The sequence below is a fragment of the Oenanthe melanoleuca genome, chromosome 1 (assembly GCF_029582105.1).
Source record: "Oenanthe melanoleuca isolate GR-GAL-2019-014 chromosome 1, OMel1.0, whole genome shotgun sequence".
NCBI classification, from domain to species: domain Eukaryota; kingdom Metazoa; phylum Chordata; class Aves; order Passeriformes; family Muscicapidae; genus Oenanthe; species Oenanthe melanoleuca.
The window spans coordinates 42,956,151-42,973,248 of NC_079333.1; the positions used below are offsets into that span (position 1 = coordinate 42,956,151).

The 17,098-nt window shown below is 44.5% G+C and overlaps 1 protein-coding gene across 8 annotated transcripts in view; it reads right to left on the minus strand.

Annotated features, from left to right (window-relative positions):
- Nucleotides 1–511: 511 nt before the first annotated feature.
- LOC130265579 (gap junction beta-2 protein-like) overlaps nt 512–17,098 on the minus strand; it is a 35,508-nt gene continuing 18,921 nt past the window's right edge. The window contains exons 1-3 of one of the 8 annotated variants that reach the window (XM_056515245.1): nt 5,607–5,815; nt 5,278–5,324; nt 512–3,143 (exon numbers count right to left, since the gene is read on the minus strand). In XM_056515245.1, the coding sequence (XP_056371220.1) occupies nt 2,447–3,124 (678 nt within the window). In that variant the 5' untranslated portion in view covers nt 3,125–3,143; nt 5,278–5,324; nt 5,607–5,815 and the 3' untranslated portion in view covers nt 512–2,446. The other 7 variants (XM_056515304.1, XM_056514863.1, XM_056514944.1 and 4 more) reach the window with 7 other exon arrangements.

Genomic DNA, 17,098 nt, shown 5'->3' on the forward strand with positions numbered 1-17,098 from the left:
ATGTTCCTAAAAAGTATCTGATTTTTTGTTTCACATACAAAGCAGCTGTTCAGTTAAATTACATACACAGATTGCCTGATGCTGCAGCTCTGGATCAAAGCCCTCTCTTGGCTACATCCAAGCACTTTTTCCATTTCTTTTTTTCCCATTCTGATTATATATTTGCCAATCTGCTGTTTTAAGATAACTTCATAGTGTTAAGTTTTGCTGTGTCTCATTCCAAGATCCAACTAAATTCAAAGGTAGAGAGGAAAATAAACTCTTTCCCTATGGAGCTGGTTGCAAGGCTGTTTTAAGTAGCATATTTGATTTCAAGTGAGCACATATACGACCTTCCACTATGAGCTCAGGAAACTTAGGGTAACAGGCAGTGTAACCAATGGAAACACCAACCTGCAGCAGAAGGCTAAAATCCTTACATTAGCCCTTGGCTACTGAGTATAGTATTGGTGCCTACATTTTCCATTATGATAAACAGATTTTCATTAAACACATTAGGCAACACAGCACGTACAAGTAATACAGAAAACAGACACCACAAAACTGCTTTAATTATAATTTCAGAAAAAAAGTATTGTTACAAAAGAAATGTAATACTAGAATACTGGGACTAGTTTTCTTTCTTTGTACATGGAACAATGCAGGAACTCTATCAAGCACAAACCTGATATGTCCCAAAACTGTGTTCTTTGGAGCTGAATTAAGGATGTTTTCACAGTCCAAGTTTCCAGTCCAGCTCATTATGAATGACCTTCTTTATTTTTTTTTCATGATTCTGAGGACGGTGTTTTTATGGTTTTCTTGCTTCTCTCTTAGATGACAGATTTCCATCTGTAGTCAAGTTGTAGCACAGGATGTAACTCACAAGCAAGAGAAGCCAGTTTATGCTCCACTTCCAGTGCACATTGAAGGGTCATGGGTCTTATTTCATGCAGCTTTGTTTACTCCAACAATAAATTTAAATGTACAGTAAAAGATGAATGCAAATAGAAGCTGAGACAGTGCTCATTCATTTTGGGGAAAAAAGTTATTAAAGCTAAGGAGGAGAAACAGCCAGCTTTCTAGAAGTGGGTTCAATGGGCACACACTTGGGAGATAAACTGCATTGCCCTAAGTGCCAGATGTTACTCATTACAGGCATAAAACACCTTTTGAGACTACTTTGAGACAAGACCAGACTGACTCATATAGTGCTTCAAATTAGTAATATACAATTTACAGCACAGCAGTGTGAACATCAAGAAAAATATCAACTTCCTCCTCATTTGTGATTAGGTCCTTTGCTACTTTAGCTCTGCAAGCTGTCTGTAATTCCTGCTAGACCAACTCTAAGAAAAGGAATGGTGATGTGGAATGTTAGAGAGACTGGGAGTAGTTTGCTCAACTCATTTGAAAAGCACCTCAGACAGGGAGAAGGTTTTATGAAGAAAAGCTGTGCAGGCTAGATAGAAAAAAAAGGAGCAATGGAAGAAGCACTGGATAGCATGCTATAAGTTCAAGCACTTTTTTTGGATAACCAGCAGAATAAAAAAGCATTTTTAATTGTTTTTTATTGAAAAAAAAAAAAAAAGTTTTAAAAGCATACCACAGTCAGGTGGTAAAACACCTCTTCATCACTGTACTGAGGTTCTTCACAACATATTGGGGGAGAACAAGAGGAGGAAGACAGTTGCACTGCCTCTACCCTCTCAGAGCTGACAATCCTTTTTTTATCTGATCAAGAGAATGAAAAATTAACTTAATTCCTCCCACTGCTGTAGTCTCTGTGACTATAGGGAGGCAGCATTGCCCTAATAGCACTCACAGGCAATTGAGACTGGCCACTCCAATCCTTAAGGAAATGCTTCTCAGTGTGGGCAAGAAGATGAGAAGAAAAAAAACATGCTGGTGCCCAGCAAAGCTGATAGCATGCACTGCCAGAGTATCTATGTTCCTACACCATTTTCTTGCTCTCCAGATAACTTAGAGAGGACACACAGTATAAACACAATCACCTCCCTGTCTTCCTGCTTTTTAAAAACTGTGACGTGCCCCAAAAAGTCCTTTACCCCACTTTTAACCAAAAGCCTTTGATCCTGTTTTGCCTTTGAGCCAATACAGTGTGTTTGTGATTCCTGGATCTCCTCTGGGCACTAGAGCTTTCTCTGGTCCTTTCCACTCCTACTATTTGAAGAGTTAACTGTCCCAACAATAGAATCCCAGCATAAGCAAACTTGGAGAAGCTGGTGCCAGAAGGCTGCTCTAGTTCTGGATGCAGGAATACTGAATAACCTTATGATCTTTCAAATCTGCCTCAGTATCAGCTTCCCAGGGAGGCTATCAGTTTTAAAACAGAAAAGTTCATTTTTTATCCTTTTCCTTGAGTGTGAAAATATTGTTTATTGTTTTCTTACACCTAAGAAAGTTTAAGGGAAATGGGGAGCCAGTAAATCCTGAAACTGGGGACTTATTTCAAAACTGTTGTTTTCCTGGGATCTCTCATGCAAATTTTTATCACTAGGTAGCATAACTCAGCCAGATTCAGCACCATGCAGATCCCAGATACAGCAAGCATGAAAATAGTAAAAGTGGTTTTCTCAGTGGGCCGAGACACAAAACAATCCACAGTGTTGGGGCAGGGCCAAGCATCGCACTTCACCAGGCGGGGCATCTGGTAGCCATCGTACATGTAATAGAACACATACATGAAGACAGCTTCAAAGATCAGTCTGAAAAAGATGCTGCTGGTGTATGTCCACCACAAGGGGCCCCGAATGTGAATCTTTTCATTTTTTAGCTCTTCAATATCAATTTTCTCACCATTCCTGAACCGCCTTTTCCTCTCATGCCTGGTGTAAGCCACATGCATGGCCACCAGCAACGCAGGTGTGGAGACAAAGATCAGCTGCAGGGCCCAGAGTCTGATGTGAGAGATGGGGAAAAAGTGGTCATAACAAACATTTCTGCAGCCAGGCTGTAGTGTGTTGCAGACAAAATCTTGTTGTTCATCTCCCCAGACTCTCTCTGCAGCCACAACCAGGATCATGATACGGAAGATGAAGAGGACTGTGAGCCATATCTTCCCGATACTGGTGGAGTGCTTATTTACACCTCCTAAAACTTCCTGCAGAGTTCCCCAGTCCATCTTTTCTGTGTCCTTTTACCTGCAGGATGACACAATACACAGAATGGTCATTTTTCAAATGGTGAAAAATCAGCTCTAGACCTGTGAAAAAGAAAACTTCCTAACAGTCTCTCCTGAGCCACAGGCAAGTGTAAGTCACTTTCATTTATCTCACCCATATGTTTATGAATTCAAACAACCTGTTAAACTCTTTCCTTCCATCAGTTTATGATGGGACAAGCATGCCTCAGTGTGTTACTCAACAAGGCTTTGGGCAGGAAATAAGTACATTTTAATACAGTTCCTCTGTACATCCTCTATGCTCTCCTTCCCTTTCTGTGGTTGACTCTGGTCAGCATTTTGCCTTTCAGCATACTTTCCAAAGCAATAGAAATTATTATCACTGCATGAGTTAAGCCACATCTAGACAAAATAGAGACTTCTCTATCATTTTTTACAGGATTTCTTTGCCAACACCATAGCCCTAGAAGGCTGAGTTGCTTTCTTTATCCTGGAGGTAAGTACTACTTGGCCTCCTTCAGCAGAAGTCCTTGCTACACCCAGACACCTCCAGCAGGCCTCAAAGACTTTCTGCTGCAGCTCAGACAAAGCCTTTCATCTCACAAGTACAACGTTTGAATTTGCCAGCACTGGTGAGAAGCCTCAGCCAGCTCTGTCAGGGCTGTATGCTTATATAGCACAAACCAGCAGGCAAAGGCACACAGAGCAGAGCCTGCCCTTCCACATTCATTGCTATGTCATCCAAAAAAGGAGGCAGAGTCATAGAGTTGAGAAGAAAAAGCCCTCAGCTAAAGTGTTTGTTGATTTTCTAGATGCTATCGCACTCCAGCAGAATACAGAAAGTAAAACATCAGAGAAGTCCCATTTCAGCTTTCTTCCTACCCTTAAAAACTAAAACCCACACTCTTTGCCCTTTTGAAAGTAAGTTTTGCTGAAGTCCAGACTTCAGTCTCAGGGCTCAGCTTTCACTGATTGCAGCCATTTGGAAACTATCACTGAAATGGACAAAACACTTTGAAACCCGAGCTGGGAACCTGTATAGCTGGTCCATCATCTCCCAAGGCCAGACTGGGAGATCCACAGAGGCCATGGATAAAAGCTCCATCTCCTCTTGGTGCTAGCTGCACTGTGGGGAGAGCATGGTACCTTGCAACGCAACACTGGCCAAAGTTCACAAAAATCTCTCATTCTTACACAGGAGGGAGGGAAAAACAACTTTTTACCCTGGTGTGATTACATCCCAACCAAACGTGCCCCAACACATACCCTTGGTACGAGGGCCTAGCTTGTACGGGCAAGCCTGGAGGCAAGAGGGAGAGGTCAGATTTACTGTGATGCGGAAAGCTGAAATGGGGTAAGGCAAAAAAGAAAACAACCTTGAGAAGATGGCTGGAATTCCTGAGGCTTCTCATGCTTTGTCTCTGCTGAAACTGGCACAAATTTTACACTGACCTAACGTGTGAGGCTATGATGAGATAGCTGCATCATTCTGGTGAGGATTTCCTCAGGTCTGCTGCAAAGTCATTAAAATGAAGCCAATTAAACCTTCGCAAAAGGCTAACCAGAATGGAAGGAAAGTCCGGGAAGTTCATACCGCTGAGCTGAACAGTCTGTGTTCCAAGTGCCATCTCACCCTGCAGTTCTGAACCAAGGCTGCAAGTTTTGGGGTGAGGGGGGAAAGCTTTTCTCCCTCTTATCTACCACTACTAGAACACTGCAATTAGCTTTTAGGGAGCCAATCCACCCGGACGCCCAACTTGCCAACCCAGACACCATTATTGCAAACCACTCGGAATGCCCATTCTGGCGTTAGCAGCTGGATCCCAGCCTCTGCCTCCCTCCACGGCGACCTTTATTCCGCCGAGTTCCCGCGCGGCTGCGAGTCTCCAGCGGAGGGAAGCGGCAGCACTGCCGTCCGTGCCTGTCAGAGGGCAACGCAGGCGAACACCGGGTTTGGCTCGGAGCTCCGACGGCTCCTGCCGGGACGGGCTGCGCGGTCCGAACGCGCCGGGCCAAGCACGGCTTGGATCGGCCCGGGGCAGCGGCGTGCCTGCCCAAACCCAAATCCGGCACACGAATCGCCACCCGCGCACAGACTAATCGCAACCTCGATCCTGATCCCACCGGGGCGGCACGTGGGAGCCGCTCCTCACCCGGCACGGCTGGGCAGGACACGGGGAAGAGCCCTGGGGACCCTCACCTGGCACGGCTGGGCAGGACAGGAGGAAGAGCCCTGGGGACCCTCACCTGGCACGGCTGGGCAGGACAGGAGGAAGAGCCCTGGGGACCCTCACCTGGCACGGCTGGGTAGGACACGGGGAAGAGCCCTGGGGACACTCACCCGGCACGGCTGGGCAGGACACGAGGAAGAGCCCTCGGGACCCTCACCTGGCACGGCTGGGCAGGACACGAGGAAGAGCCCTCGGGACCCTCACCTGGCACGGCTGGGCAGGACACGAGGAAGAGCCCTGGGGACACTCACCCGGCACGGCTGGGCAGGACACGAGGCAGCCGCTCGGACCCTCCCGGGCAGGACACGCGGGACCGGGGAGCAGCGCTGCTCCCCTCCAGGTCCCGCTGGCGCCTGTGGAGCGGGCGGCCCCAGGCTGTCCGGCCCCGAGTTTTAAGGTCCCTCCCCGTTCACCTGCCGCCGCGTTTGACCCGCCCCCGCCCGCGCCCCGCTGCCCGCGGTGGGACCCGGGGCGGGGCCGGGCTGGGGGCTCGGCCGTGCCCGCGGGCGGGAGCTGCTCGGACGGAGCGGGGCTGGGGCGGTGCCCCCGCGGGAGCGCCCTCGGGATGTCCGTGAGCATCGGGCGGAGCGGACCCGGTACCCGGCAAACACGGCCCGGAGCCGGGATTGATTCCCAAGTGTTGGCAGAAAACATGTCCCTGGTAAAAATCAGTCCCGCGGGACACTCCGAAACTGACCCCGAGCCGTGACAGCGGGGGGAAATCGTCACCTTGAGAAATTTCGGATAATGGTCAGATAAAACGCAGCTCACACAGATTTTCTCTAGGGTGAGGCAGGGCTAGAGAACCTCAGAGACCCTCTTAGAAGGCCCGAGTTTGGAAGACAAAGAATAGCTGAACTAGCTAATAAATTGATAATAAACAATTGATATGCGTAGCCAGATGTCGGGATAACAAGGGCATCACACCGCTAAGGGCAGGAGTGAAGTAAGATACTTGGTTTTCCTTTGACAAGGAATTCCGCGCTGGGGTTCACAGCCTTGATTTCACTGCTACTGCGCAAAGGGACTGGGGATTAAAGTTGGTTTTGTGAGAGAAAGTAGCCTAGCAGGAAGTATAAAGAGTGACTCAATCAGAGTTACTTGCCATGCTAAGATCTGTCACTAGTTGTTATTTGTCTGGTGATTGAGCTCTGTTGTTCACAACAAAAATATAAGAAAAGTTTAATCTTGTTATAGTACTCTTTAAGCCCCATCTTTAAGGAAAGGTTTTGTGGACAAAGTCCAAGCCAGCCAGGTATGAATTGCATCAGCACTAGATGCTCTTACTTGGGCTTTGCTTGTAACATATAAAGTATACCCAGTGTTGCTCTCAGGCTCAGGTTAGCCTCACACAGTCTGCACTTCACCCAAAGCATCCACACAAGAATTCTATTAAAATGATACTTGATTGCAACTTAGTAAAGAGTCTTGGCTTTTCAAAGCACTGACAAAAATTCCTACCAGAAATGAATGCTGTGTTTGTTACTGTATATTGAAGTAAAGCTCTCTATGTTGCACTTAGCACTGAGCCTGGTTTTTGTGACACGTGTCTGGAAGCAGAAATCTTTCATCAGTAGGGACTTTAATAACATTTAAACTTGATCTAGTAATTTGTATAGGTAACAATTACTAGAAACTCAAACTTGTGTGTGTATCTGCAAAATTACAAATTAATTTGGCTTTGCTCTCAGAGGTTTAGAAAATTAAGTTGGACTTCATAGAATATTCTGAGTTGGAAGGGACCCACAAGGATCATTGAATCCAACTCCTGGTTCTGCACAGGACACCCCAAGTGTCACACCATGTGCCTGAGAACACAAACACTTCTTGAACTCTGTCAGGCTCAGCGCTGTAACCACTTCTCTGGGGAGCCTGTTCCGGTGTCCAAACACCCTCTGGGTGAAGAACCTTTTCCCGATATCCAGCCTAAACCTCCCCTGACACAGATTCAGGCCGTTCCCTTGGGTCCTGTCACTGGTCATCAAAGGGAAGAGGTCAATGTCTGCCCCTCTGCTTCCCCTCATGAGGAAGCTGCACACTGCAATGGGGTCTCCCCTCAATCCCCTCAGACTCCTCCAGGCTGAACACACCAAGTGACCTCAGACACTCCTCACATGGCTTCCTCTCCAAACGCTTCACCATTTTCATTGCCCTCCCTTGGACACTCTCCAATAGTTTAATGTCTCTTTTATACTGTGGCACCCAAAGCTGTCCCCAGCTCTCCAGGTGAGGCTGCCCCAGCTCAGAGCAGAGCAGGACAATCCCCTCTTTTGCCCACCTGTGATGCTGTTCCTGATGCCCCCCAGGACAGGGCTGGCTCTCCTGGCTGCCAGGGAACTGCTGGCTCATGCCCAACTTGCCATTGATCAGGACCCCCAGATCCCTTTCCATGGCACTGCTCTCCAGCATCTCATTCCCCAGTCTGTCCATACATCCAGGGTTGAACCATCCCAGGTGCAGAATCTGGAACTTTCCCTTGTTAAACATCTAGTTGGTGATTGCCCAGCCTCTGATTTGTCCAGGTCTCTCTGCATGGCTTCCCTGCCTTCAAGGGAGTCAACAGCTCCCACCAGTTTAGTATGACTGGTAAACTTACTTAGTATCCCTTCCAAGTCATTTATGAAGATGTTGAAGGGCAGAGGATGGAGCCCAGTGGAACCCCTTTAGTGACAGGTCACCACTGTGATGTCACCCCATTCCCCAGAACCCTTTGTGTCCAGCCCATGAGCCAGTTGCTCACCATGTTTATAGGACATGTTTATCCAGCTGTGTGCTGGACATTTTGTCGAGAAGGGCACTGTGAGTGTATTAAAAGCTTCACTGTAATCTAAGATCTTTAAATAATCTAAAAATAAAGATCTTTAATAGTTAACTATTTAGTTAACATAAAACTATTTTTCATGAAATGGTACACAGGTTTCATAGTAATTGTAAATGCATGGAAGAAATTCACAGCTTGCATTGCTCAGTACTGCTGCAGTGTTTTTTATTTACAACCAAACAAATTCTATGTCAAAGCTGAGTGCTATTTTTAGTTTCCTTGATTTTTGTTTGCATGCTTGTGTATGTAATGCTTTATTTGGGAAGGAGAGGGAAGTCCTAGCAAGGAATTCTGACAGAGCATAAATCCAGGGTTGCAGGCTTGTTGCATACACTTTTCTTAACACCTGTTTCATTGGCAGGAGGTGCAAGAGACAAGTTTTAACAACTCTGGAATCTGTAAGGCGCATTTGTAGGGAAGAGGCAGCACTGAAGTTGGTGAATGTTACCAAATGTTCATGTATGTACAAAACTTTGTTTCTTATGGGTCATAAAGCAATGCGGAAATAAAAGCTTTATAAAAATAGGAAAATAAATACTGTTGCAACTTCCTCAACTCAGAAACAGGTTTTAGCTTATCTCAGGAGAGCAGAAATCTTGGCATCATCTCCCAGCAATGTCCTATGGCTTTCCAAGGACTGTCTTCATCTCTGCATTCAACAGCCCCAGGCACCTCCAGAGGCTCTGTCTGGGTCTACACTTTTATTATATTAAATAGCAATTGTTTCACTCTCTGCTTTGCCTAACTATGTTTTGATGTTGCCTCTATATGGTTTATATAAATATTTAATATTTATCCCATATAAATATATATATATATAAATCCACATGATCCTGGAGTAATTAACTCAATAGCTTAATTATGTGTGGTGAAAGAAAAAAAAAGTTTCATTTCCAGAAAACCTGCTTTTAGATTATTTCATGGGAGTCTTCACCATTGGGAGTAATAGCTAATTGTCTTTCCCTGTTCATCTCCTTAAAGAGTGCATAAACTTCTGTCATATCCTTCCCCATGCTTTTTATTCTGCCCTGAAAGGCCTAATTTATTGAAGTTCCATGCAGGAACTGTTACATATCTTTATTATTCTCATCACAACCTGTGATGTGTGTCATTTTTACAAGAGCAGTCCAAGTTCCTGCGCAGTTTATTAATTCACAGAGCAATGCTTCCTGTGGCATTTGCAATCATTTTCTAGTAATTCCTATTTACTCGTTTTCATTTTTCAGACACATTGTAGCAATAAGTTGACTTTTTCATACTCAGCCCAAGATTCTTTCTCAAGAATTGTTGGAAATTAGAATAGTACCTCCTGGGGCACATATATGCCCATACACTTGAATAGTTGTGTTTTGAAGTAATTTTCACACTCTGTATTAGTTTGCATCAGCAGATGCCCAGGTTCACTTGTAATTTTGTTATCCTGTTACACTGGATAAGATCTGCTATTCCTCATGGTCAGGTTTAGTTTTGACTACCACAAAGCACCATTTTTATAATTCACAAAGATTTTTATTTTTGCTGATTCATATGTGTAGCAACCTCCTTATTCACCACTTCGCTTCAAATGAAGCTCTTTCAACACCTAGCAGCTTACTCACTACTTGTCGTGCACAATTGTCATTAATCAACTGGAAATGTAGCTATAGACTCAGACCACACTTTGAAAATAGTTTTCATTTCTTTGAGGCTGGATTAAACATATTACACCTGGATTTTTCGAACTAACATCAGTAAAAGCACCTTCCCAGTTCAACTCAGCATGTGTAACCAGTTTGCCTCTGCTGTTCAAACACTCATTTTGGTCATTATATGACCAAAAATACTGTACTTGCTTAGCCCTTGAGCAAATAATTTTGTCTGCTTCAATATCTTTAAGTGTATATTAGTGTCTGAAATAGGTACCCAGTCATTTTTATTTTGTTCACTTTAATTGCCCTCCCAGCCTTTTATTTTATAGAAAAGTGCCTGAAGTGCTGTTGGCAAGATCTGGCTAATAAAGCTACATGGTTGTAGGAGCTCAAATCCATAAAGTCTTAGCTTTCATGCCTATTACACAACATTGAATTCTTAGAGCTTACAGAGCCACTTTGTTGGTACAACTCTGCCTCCTCCATCTCCACACAGAGAAGTAATGGGCTCATGTGTCATTTTCAGGGAACATTTTATTTACAAGGAACAAACTTTCATTGTTTGACAAAAATACTTTATTACTTTGTCATATTTCAGCTTTTTCTATAGTAAAATATTAATGCGATAAAAATACTGCTGTGGTTTATGTTGTAGGAGGAGGATCAGGGATAGAGAGGCTGCTCTGAGTGTGAAAAGAGCACTCAGAGTGCTTTGTAAACTCAACTTGATGTAAGGGTTGCAAAGATGCTGGTTTATGTCAATGTTGCAGCACAGGAATTAATCCCACGATCATTCCAATCTCCGAATGCTTCTCCGCCAGACAAAGCTTAAGATCCCTGACAGAAGAAGACATCAGCCTTCTTTTATTGTTTGCTGCCTAATTCAAATAATTCAGGAAACTTCTGGAGAGGGATACAGCACCTGGTTTAGTTCTCTGAGTAAGAGCTGTCTTCCAGAAGTTTCTCAAAATCATCTTCCAAATTTATTTCATAAAGCAGCATGGGTTCTTCCGTTTCTCTTGGCTGTTCAGGATAACAAGAACGTTGAAGAGGTTTCATCGTTTCCTCCAGCTGTAACAAAGACACTTTCACACAACACTTAAGTGACACATTTTAAAGTGTCAATAGCTGCCCAATCCTTTGTTTCAACACCCGGTGGCAACCAGAATTTTCTTTGTAGCTATTTGCCTTTCCTCCCTGATTAGAAGAGATAAGTATGCATCCCTCAGCTTCTCAGGTCTTTAGCCCAAGCCCTGCAGCTCCAGAGACACCTCCACTTTCACAGGGCCACCGCCTGTCCCCTCAGGGGGACACCTGGCTGGCCCAGCTCGCCTTGCAGCTCTCAGGGTCTCTCTCCAGTGCCCTCAAAGGCTCAAACCCCTTCACGGATAAGTCGGTGGGTAGGACCCCTCTTTACTACCTATTGCCCAAAAAAAAAAAAAAAAAAAAAAGTGATAGGGTGAGGAGTTCCGCGTGAGAGACTGATACCTTTTCACAAAGATGCACCATAAGGCCAGGAACAGGCAGAGCAGGAACTATAAAAGAGCTTTGTGATTTTCTTTATGTCTGAGGAGGTGCTTGCCACTGTCTCGAAAACAAGCTCTTCCCAAAGAAGAGGGGTGTAGGGGCAGACCTTACATTTCACCAATTCCCACCCTTCCCCATTCATATTCCATGTCTGTGAATGCACTATTAGAGTTCAGGCAAACTTCTCAGGTTTGCCAGGAACACTTTTAATTTTTGATGCTTATCTGAGGAGGTTTTGTCCTTCTCTATCTCTTGGAGAACACAGAGATTAGAAGAAACACGCATTAATTAAGTTATTCACAGAAAAGGGTGGGAAGAAGACAATGAGAGATATCAGTGGCAAATACTCGAAGCTGGGGAGAGAAATTGCTTAAAAGCTGGGATGACGGAGCTTTTATGGAGGGTCATAAAAGCTGCTAAATACAAAGGGTAGTGCCAGTGAAGACTAGAAAGGCTGGATGCCAACAATGGGAAAAGATCTGATTCTGCAAAACCCACAAAGAGAAGGGAAGCGTGGGAACAGTCATGATTAAAAATTCTGGTGTGAGTCGTTGAACGCAGTGACAGGAACTCAAGGGGGCTGGTGGGGAAGCAGGCAGTATCTGAGAACAACGTGTGATTCCTCCATGGAAATTAAGCTGGATTCACATTTTTGCATTGTTTTAATTTAACCGGACTACGTGACTGATCCAGCAGTTTGCCAAGGTCTGAAATTTGTATCCTGAATCAGATTAAAAACAAGAATAGGATGATTCAGTAACCACCTGGTTGCACCTATGTATGCATCATATTAACCAAGTCATTTCTTGCATGCAAATATATAATGGGAAACATTTCCTCTTGCTAAACTATTCAGAGATAAAGGAATTGAGCTGGGAGTTGAAAGGAGTTGGGAAGGAAGAGTCATGAGGAACTAAAGAGATTCAGTTGAAATCTCATGCTGTTAACAAAATTAAGAAAAACAGTGACTATTAAAAAGGGCTTTCCAGGCAGAAGGTATGGCCAAGGCCACACCAACATGTTCCTCCAAGAGATCTGTGCTGGGTTACAGCTGTGCCCTGGAGGTCATGTGTCTGTGTGGGGCTCTCAGTCAGGGAGAATCGAGAATCCCAGGGCCCTTTGGGTGCTATTCCGGTGCCCAGTGCTATTCCCTGGAGCAATGCCCATGAGAACATGCTTGTGAAGCTGTCTGGGATGTATCCAGGCTGTGCCCCAGGACATATGGACAAGTCAGATTCTCAAAAGCTGACTCTCTCTTTTTTCATTCCCTAGGTTTTCTTCATTCCCCACTATAAAATTTTTTCCTGGCAATTCAACTATTGTGAAACACCTGCCACAAATCCCATCAGATGGCTCCTTCACGTGTCAAAGCCAAGATTCTTCATTTGTGGGTATCCAAGAACAAGGGCTTCACTGCCACTGAGGGCTGAAAAAAATGTAGCACATTGCAAGGGGGTTATGCACACATTTGGAGAACGCTCAAAAACTGCTGACTTTCAGCAGCTGTCTATATTCAGTGCAGGAGATTAAAAATGAACACAGGGTGACAGAGTAAGATTTTTATGCTGACTGGGCAAAATCTACAGCACCTGAAGAGCTCTTGGGCACTGAAGCACACAAAGCTGTGTGCAAAGCTGGAACTGGTGCCCCTGTGCAGAGACAGCACTGGGAGAGCTCCTGTCCTGACAGGAACCAAGCAGGCAGCTGCATGCTCAAGCCTGACTGCTGTTGGTCAATGGGCAACAATTTGGAGTTGTAAAGTTAACAGAAATTATGCAAGACTGTGAGGCTCTGCTTTGTACAGGAAATAATAAAGGAAGCTGAAGTAGGCTTCAGGAAGACTTGTTTGGCCAAGGACCACTAAGTATCTAATAAAAAAAAAAGGATATACATCCAGGTTACACACCACCTTGTGCCTAGGAGGGAAATGTTACCAGCAGAGTGGGGAGTGGTCAGCTTGCTGGAATGGTTTTGCTGACCTGAAACAACCAGACACAAAAACAAACAGCAAAGTACACAAAAATGCTGTTGAGCTGAGGGCAGTTTCCTTTGTCAGAGGAAGGCAGATCATACTTCTCTGGGGTTTGGGGGATGTAGGGCCAGACTACAGCATGGTATTGATGCTTAGAAGGACTCTTCTCAGTTCTGTGGTATAGACAAACTCCAGACTAGCAGCAGCACAAGTCTCAGATAGTGTATTTGGTATACAAAAACTGAAAAATACATGAGTTAAGGCAGGGAAAATATTAGATGCCTTGCTAACATTACAAAACAAACAAACAAACAAACAAACAAACAAAAAAATCCCAACAACCTTTTTAGTAAAATAATTACTCTGCAGCTGAATAAAATGTTCATGGGCCAATGTGACAATTTTCTTGCCCAAGTGTTTCTGGTTTGTTATGTTCCTTTCCTGCATTTTCTACAGGTGATAAACAAATGTTAGGCATAAATTACAAAACTTCTGATTTTTAAGGGCTATAATTTATGCTTATAATTTATGACCATCACTGATAAATTGGGATGACAGTTGGAGATAACTAGGGACTGAACCGGTATTTCATTAAATGAGTCAATAATTTATGACAGCATAAATTTTAATGAATAGTTATAAGAAAGGTGAAGTGGTGGTTTTGAATTCCTCAGATTCATAGCTCTTGTCTTTAACAGATTGGAAAGGGATAAGGATGTTGGCTCTTGCCCTGCTTTGTGCAATAAGAGGTGGAGAACACTCTGAACATGGCAGTATCCTTGGGGTACAAAGGCTGCTGGTGAAGAAATCCCTGGAACTCTTGCCCCAGTAGTCTGAATTATCCATCTGCTATTTTAGGCTGTCCCTGACATCCTTGCAAACTTTACATGTGTTCTTCCCTGTCCTGACTTTTCTAATACCCCCTTTTCATTGCCCAAAGGACAGTGCCTTTTCAGCCCTGTCACTCTCCCCAGTCTTTTTGCCAGCAGCTGCCACAGGCTGGAAAAACTAAGATCTTGTCTCACTTCTGTGTTTGTTTTTGTTGGGTGCCAAGAAATCTCTGGTGTGCAGAATAGCCCCAGAGAGAAGAAAGGCTTTTCCCTGGGTATGACTGGGTGGTGGAAGGTGACTTGCAAGCTCTTTGAGGAGACCTGTACTGGCAGATCTGAAAAGAAGGTAAGCTGCAAACTGCCAGGATATTCCCTGAAAGATCTCAAGGATTCTCTGCAGCTGCAGGTGCATTTTAACACAGAACCAGGGAAAGGAGCTCAGGTGGTTATTAAGTCTACACATAGACTGAATCAGCTGGACTTGGAACAAGACAAAGGGACCAGATCATTTAGGAGTGGATCAGCAATCATTGCTAAATTAATATGAGGAAGGAATCCTTGATTTCTGTCTCCAAAGAGTGGTGGAGCCCCAGGGAAGATAATGTTCCAGGTACCAGTGTCTCTCTTCCTTGCTTGTCATCATGCTGCTGAGCACAGGAGTCCCAGCAGAGCCCACTGCAGAGATCTGTCTTGTAGACACGGAAGAGACTGAGATATTACACCAAGAAATTGCAAAGAGCCACACAGCATCTCCTCAGAAAGGTCACTGAGCTTATTCCTAAGAAATGTAGGCATTCAGGATTGCAAAAACTCCAGGTAAACACAAGAAATATCCCTTTCAACCAGCACCCCAAAAGAAGGAAAACCAAATCCCTTTAGGTCAGGAATGTTTCTACCATTGCTCTTCATTTTATTCAAGTACACCGTAAAGGGATTTGCTACAGGCAGGGAAAGGTGGACATCCAACAAAACCACTGTCTTTTGCAATGTTTGCATTATCCATGTACTCTCAGTACTTAAAATCTGGCACGAAATCAAGGGCTCCAGCTTGGTGACTTGCTGGCATAATTTACTGGGTCAGTAGATAATTTATTTTGCTAAGAAATAAATAAAGATTGCTGCCCCTTATTTGAGATTCTTTCTCAGCACCTTCACATGCCTGCTGCTAGGTGGTTCTTGTTTGAACTGACATTTTTATGAGTAAATGGTGGGTGGCAGAATAAACTGACCATGGGGGAAAAAAATCTGCTCCTTTGTTATTTGACTACATAAAAAGGTAGCATTTTGAAAGAGAGGTTGGAATTGCTTGAGGCATGCTCAAGAGGAAGTGCCCAAACCCCATATATTAAGTGCATGCTGAGTTGTGTTAGCCGGGGCTTCTTCACCAGAGCCCCTTATCTGTGCCAGGATGCTTCTCCAGGAGAAGCCTGGAGAAGTCTAACTCCCAGCACTCCTGGCAGACCATTTTTGCCCCAGCTGCTGTGTCTGATCCCAGCAGCAGCCACGGGCTTGCTGTCCCTCTGCTGCACACACCCCAATTCCTCTCCTCTCTCCAGCCTGTGTGTGCAGTCCCTTCTCAGTCTGGCATCCTGAAGAACTGGGATGTCTTTTGTGGTCAAGGCAGCACAGGGGAGCTGGGTGTTGGGCTGTCTTGGCACATAGCTAAGTGTACAAATGCAAAAAGCAGGAAAAAGTTACTCCCCAAATATGTTGGGGTTTCAGAGAAAGTGGAGAGGATGGGAAGAGAGGCAAATTTCAGGTCTTGGTGCTCCACAGGCTGTGAGGTTCCAAACCAAAATGAGACCAGGAGGCATTCACAGTGGGGCTCACCCCTTGGGACTAGTGTGGGGGAGGAACACGGTGCTCCTGTGGCATTTGCCTGCTATGGGCTGGCTGGTGTCCTGAGCTGTGCAGGAAATGTTGTCTGGATCCCAGAAAAATGGGATTAAATCAGCCTTATAGCACCTCTGTACTTGTCTAGTTTGTGGAAAAAGTGTAAAATAAATCTGGGCTAAACCACCCCAGGTGTTTTACTGCTAGATATTTTATTTTATTTTATGGGTAGAGTATCAGGCAAGGGTGCTCATAAATCACTTGCAGTAGTTTCTATTATTTCAAAAGAGATGGAATCTACTGGAAATTATTTGGATTGACAGCATTTATGCAAAGCCACAAGGAAATTGCATTCATGATCAGAACATGCAGAGTTTTCAGTTCCTGCCAGGGATTGCAATTGCTGTTGAAACACTATTTCCAAACTGCAACCCACAGCCCCAGGTGAGGTCATTCTTCCTTGTGTCAAGACATGTTGCATTGTTGTGCAGCCCATTCTATGTCCTGGGAACAGGTATTTTGCCTTTAAGTCAGCAAAATTCACGTGCATGTCTGTAACTTCAGAGACATGAAATAAAAAACATAAGGGCTTAAAAAACAAGATTGTTCATTCCCTTTCAGCCATGCATAGCTCCAGTTGGACTGGTTGATTGTATTAGCATCTCTTTTTCCTTTTGTGTGGCACTCAGTACACTTCCAGCACTACCCAGTAATGTAATAGCACTGCCTGCTGATGTGAAAATCACAGCATGTTCTCTAAAAACAGCTAAATTATTATTTTTGCTTTTGCTTATTTGACATGTGCTATCACAGAGTTGTGGCCACAGTCTAGTTTCAGGAATAAAACAGCTTGTGATCCCTTTGAAGTTCCAGAGAGAAAAGGAAGAGATGGGAAAGGTTAAATGCTAAATGCTCTCCAATTAGGCCTAGAAGTTACTGGCCAGATTTCTGAAATCCATCACTTTCTGGAAAGCATTATATTTCTGTACCACAGCCCAGGACAGCTAGTGAGGGCCTGTGAGCTGTGCCAGTGGTGGGGGAGGCACTCTCACCTCTCTCTCCTCAGGTTAGATGGAGATGTGGGTTTGAGCCCTGCAGTCTGCAGGAATCACTTCAGCAACATGTTTCAGTC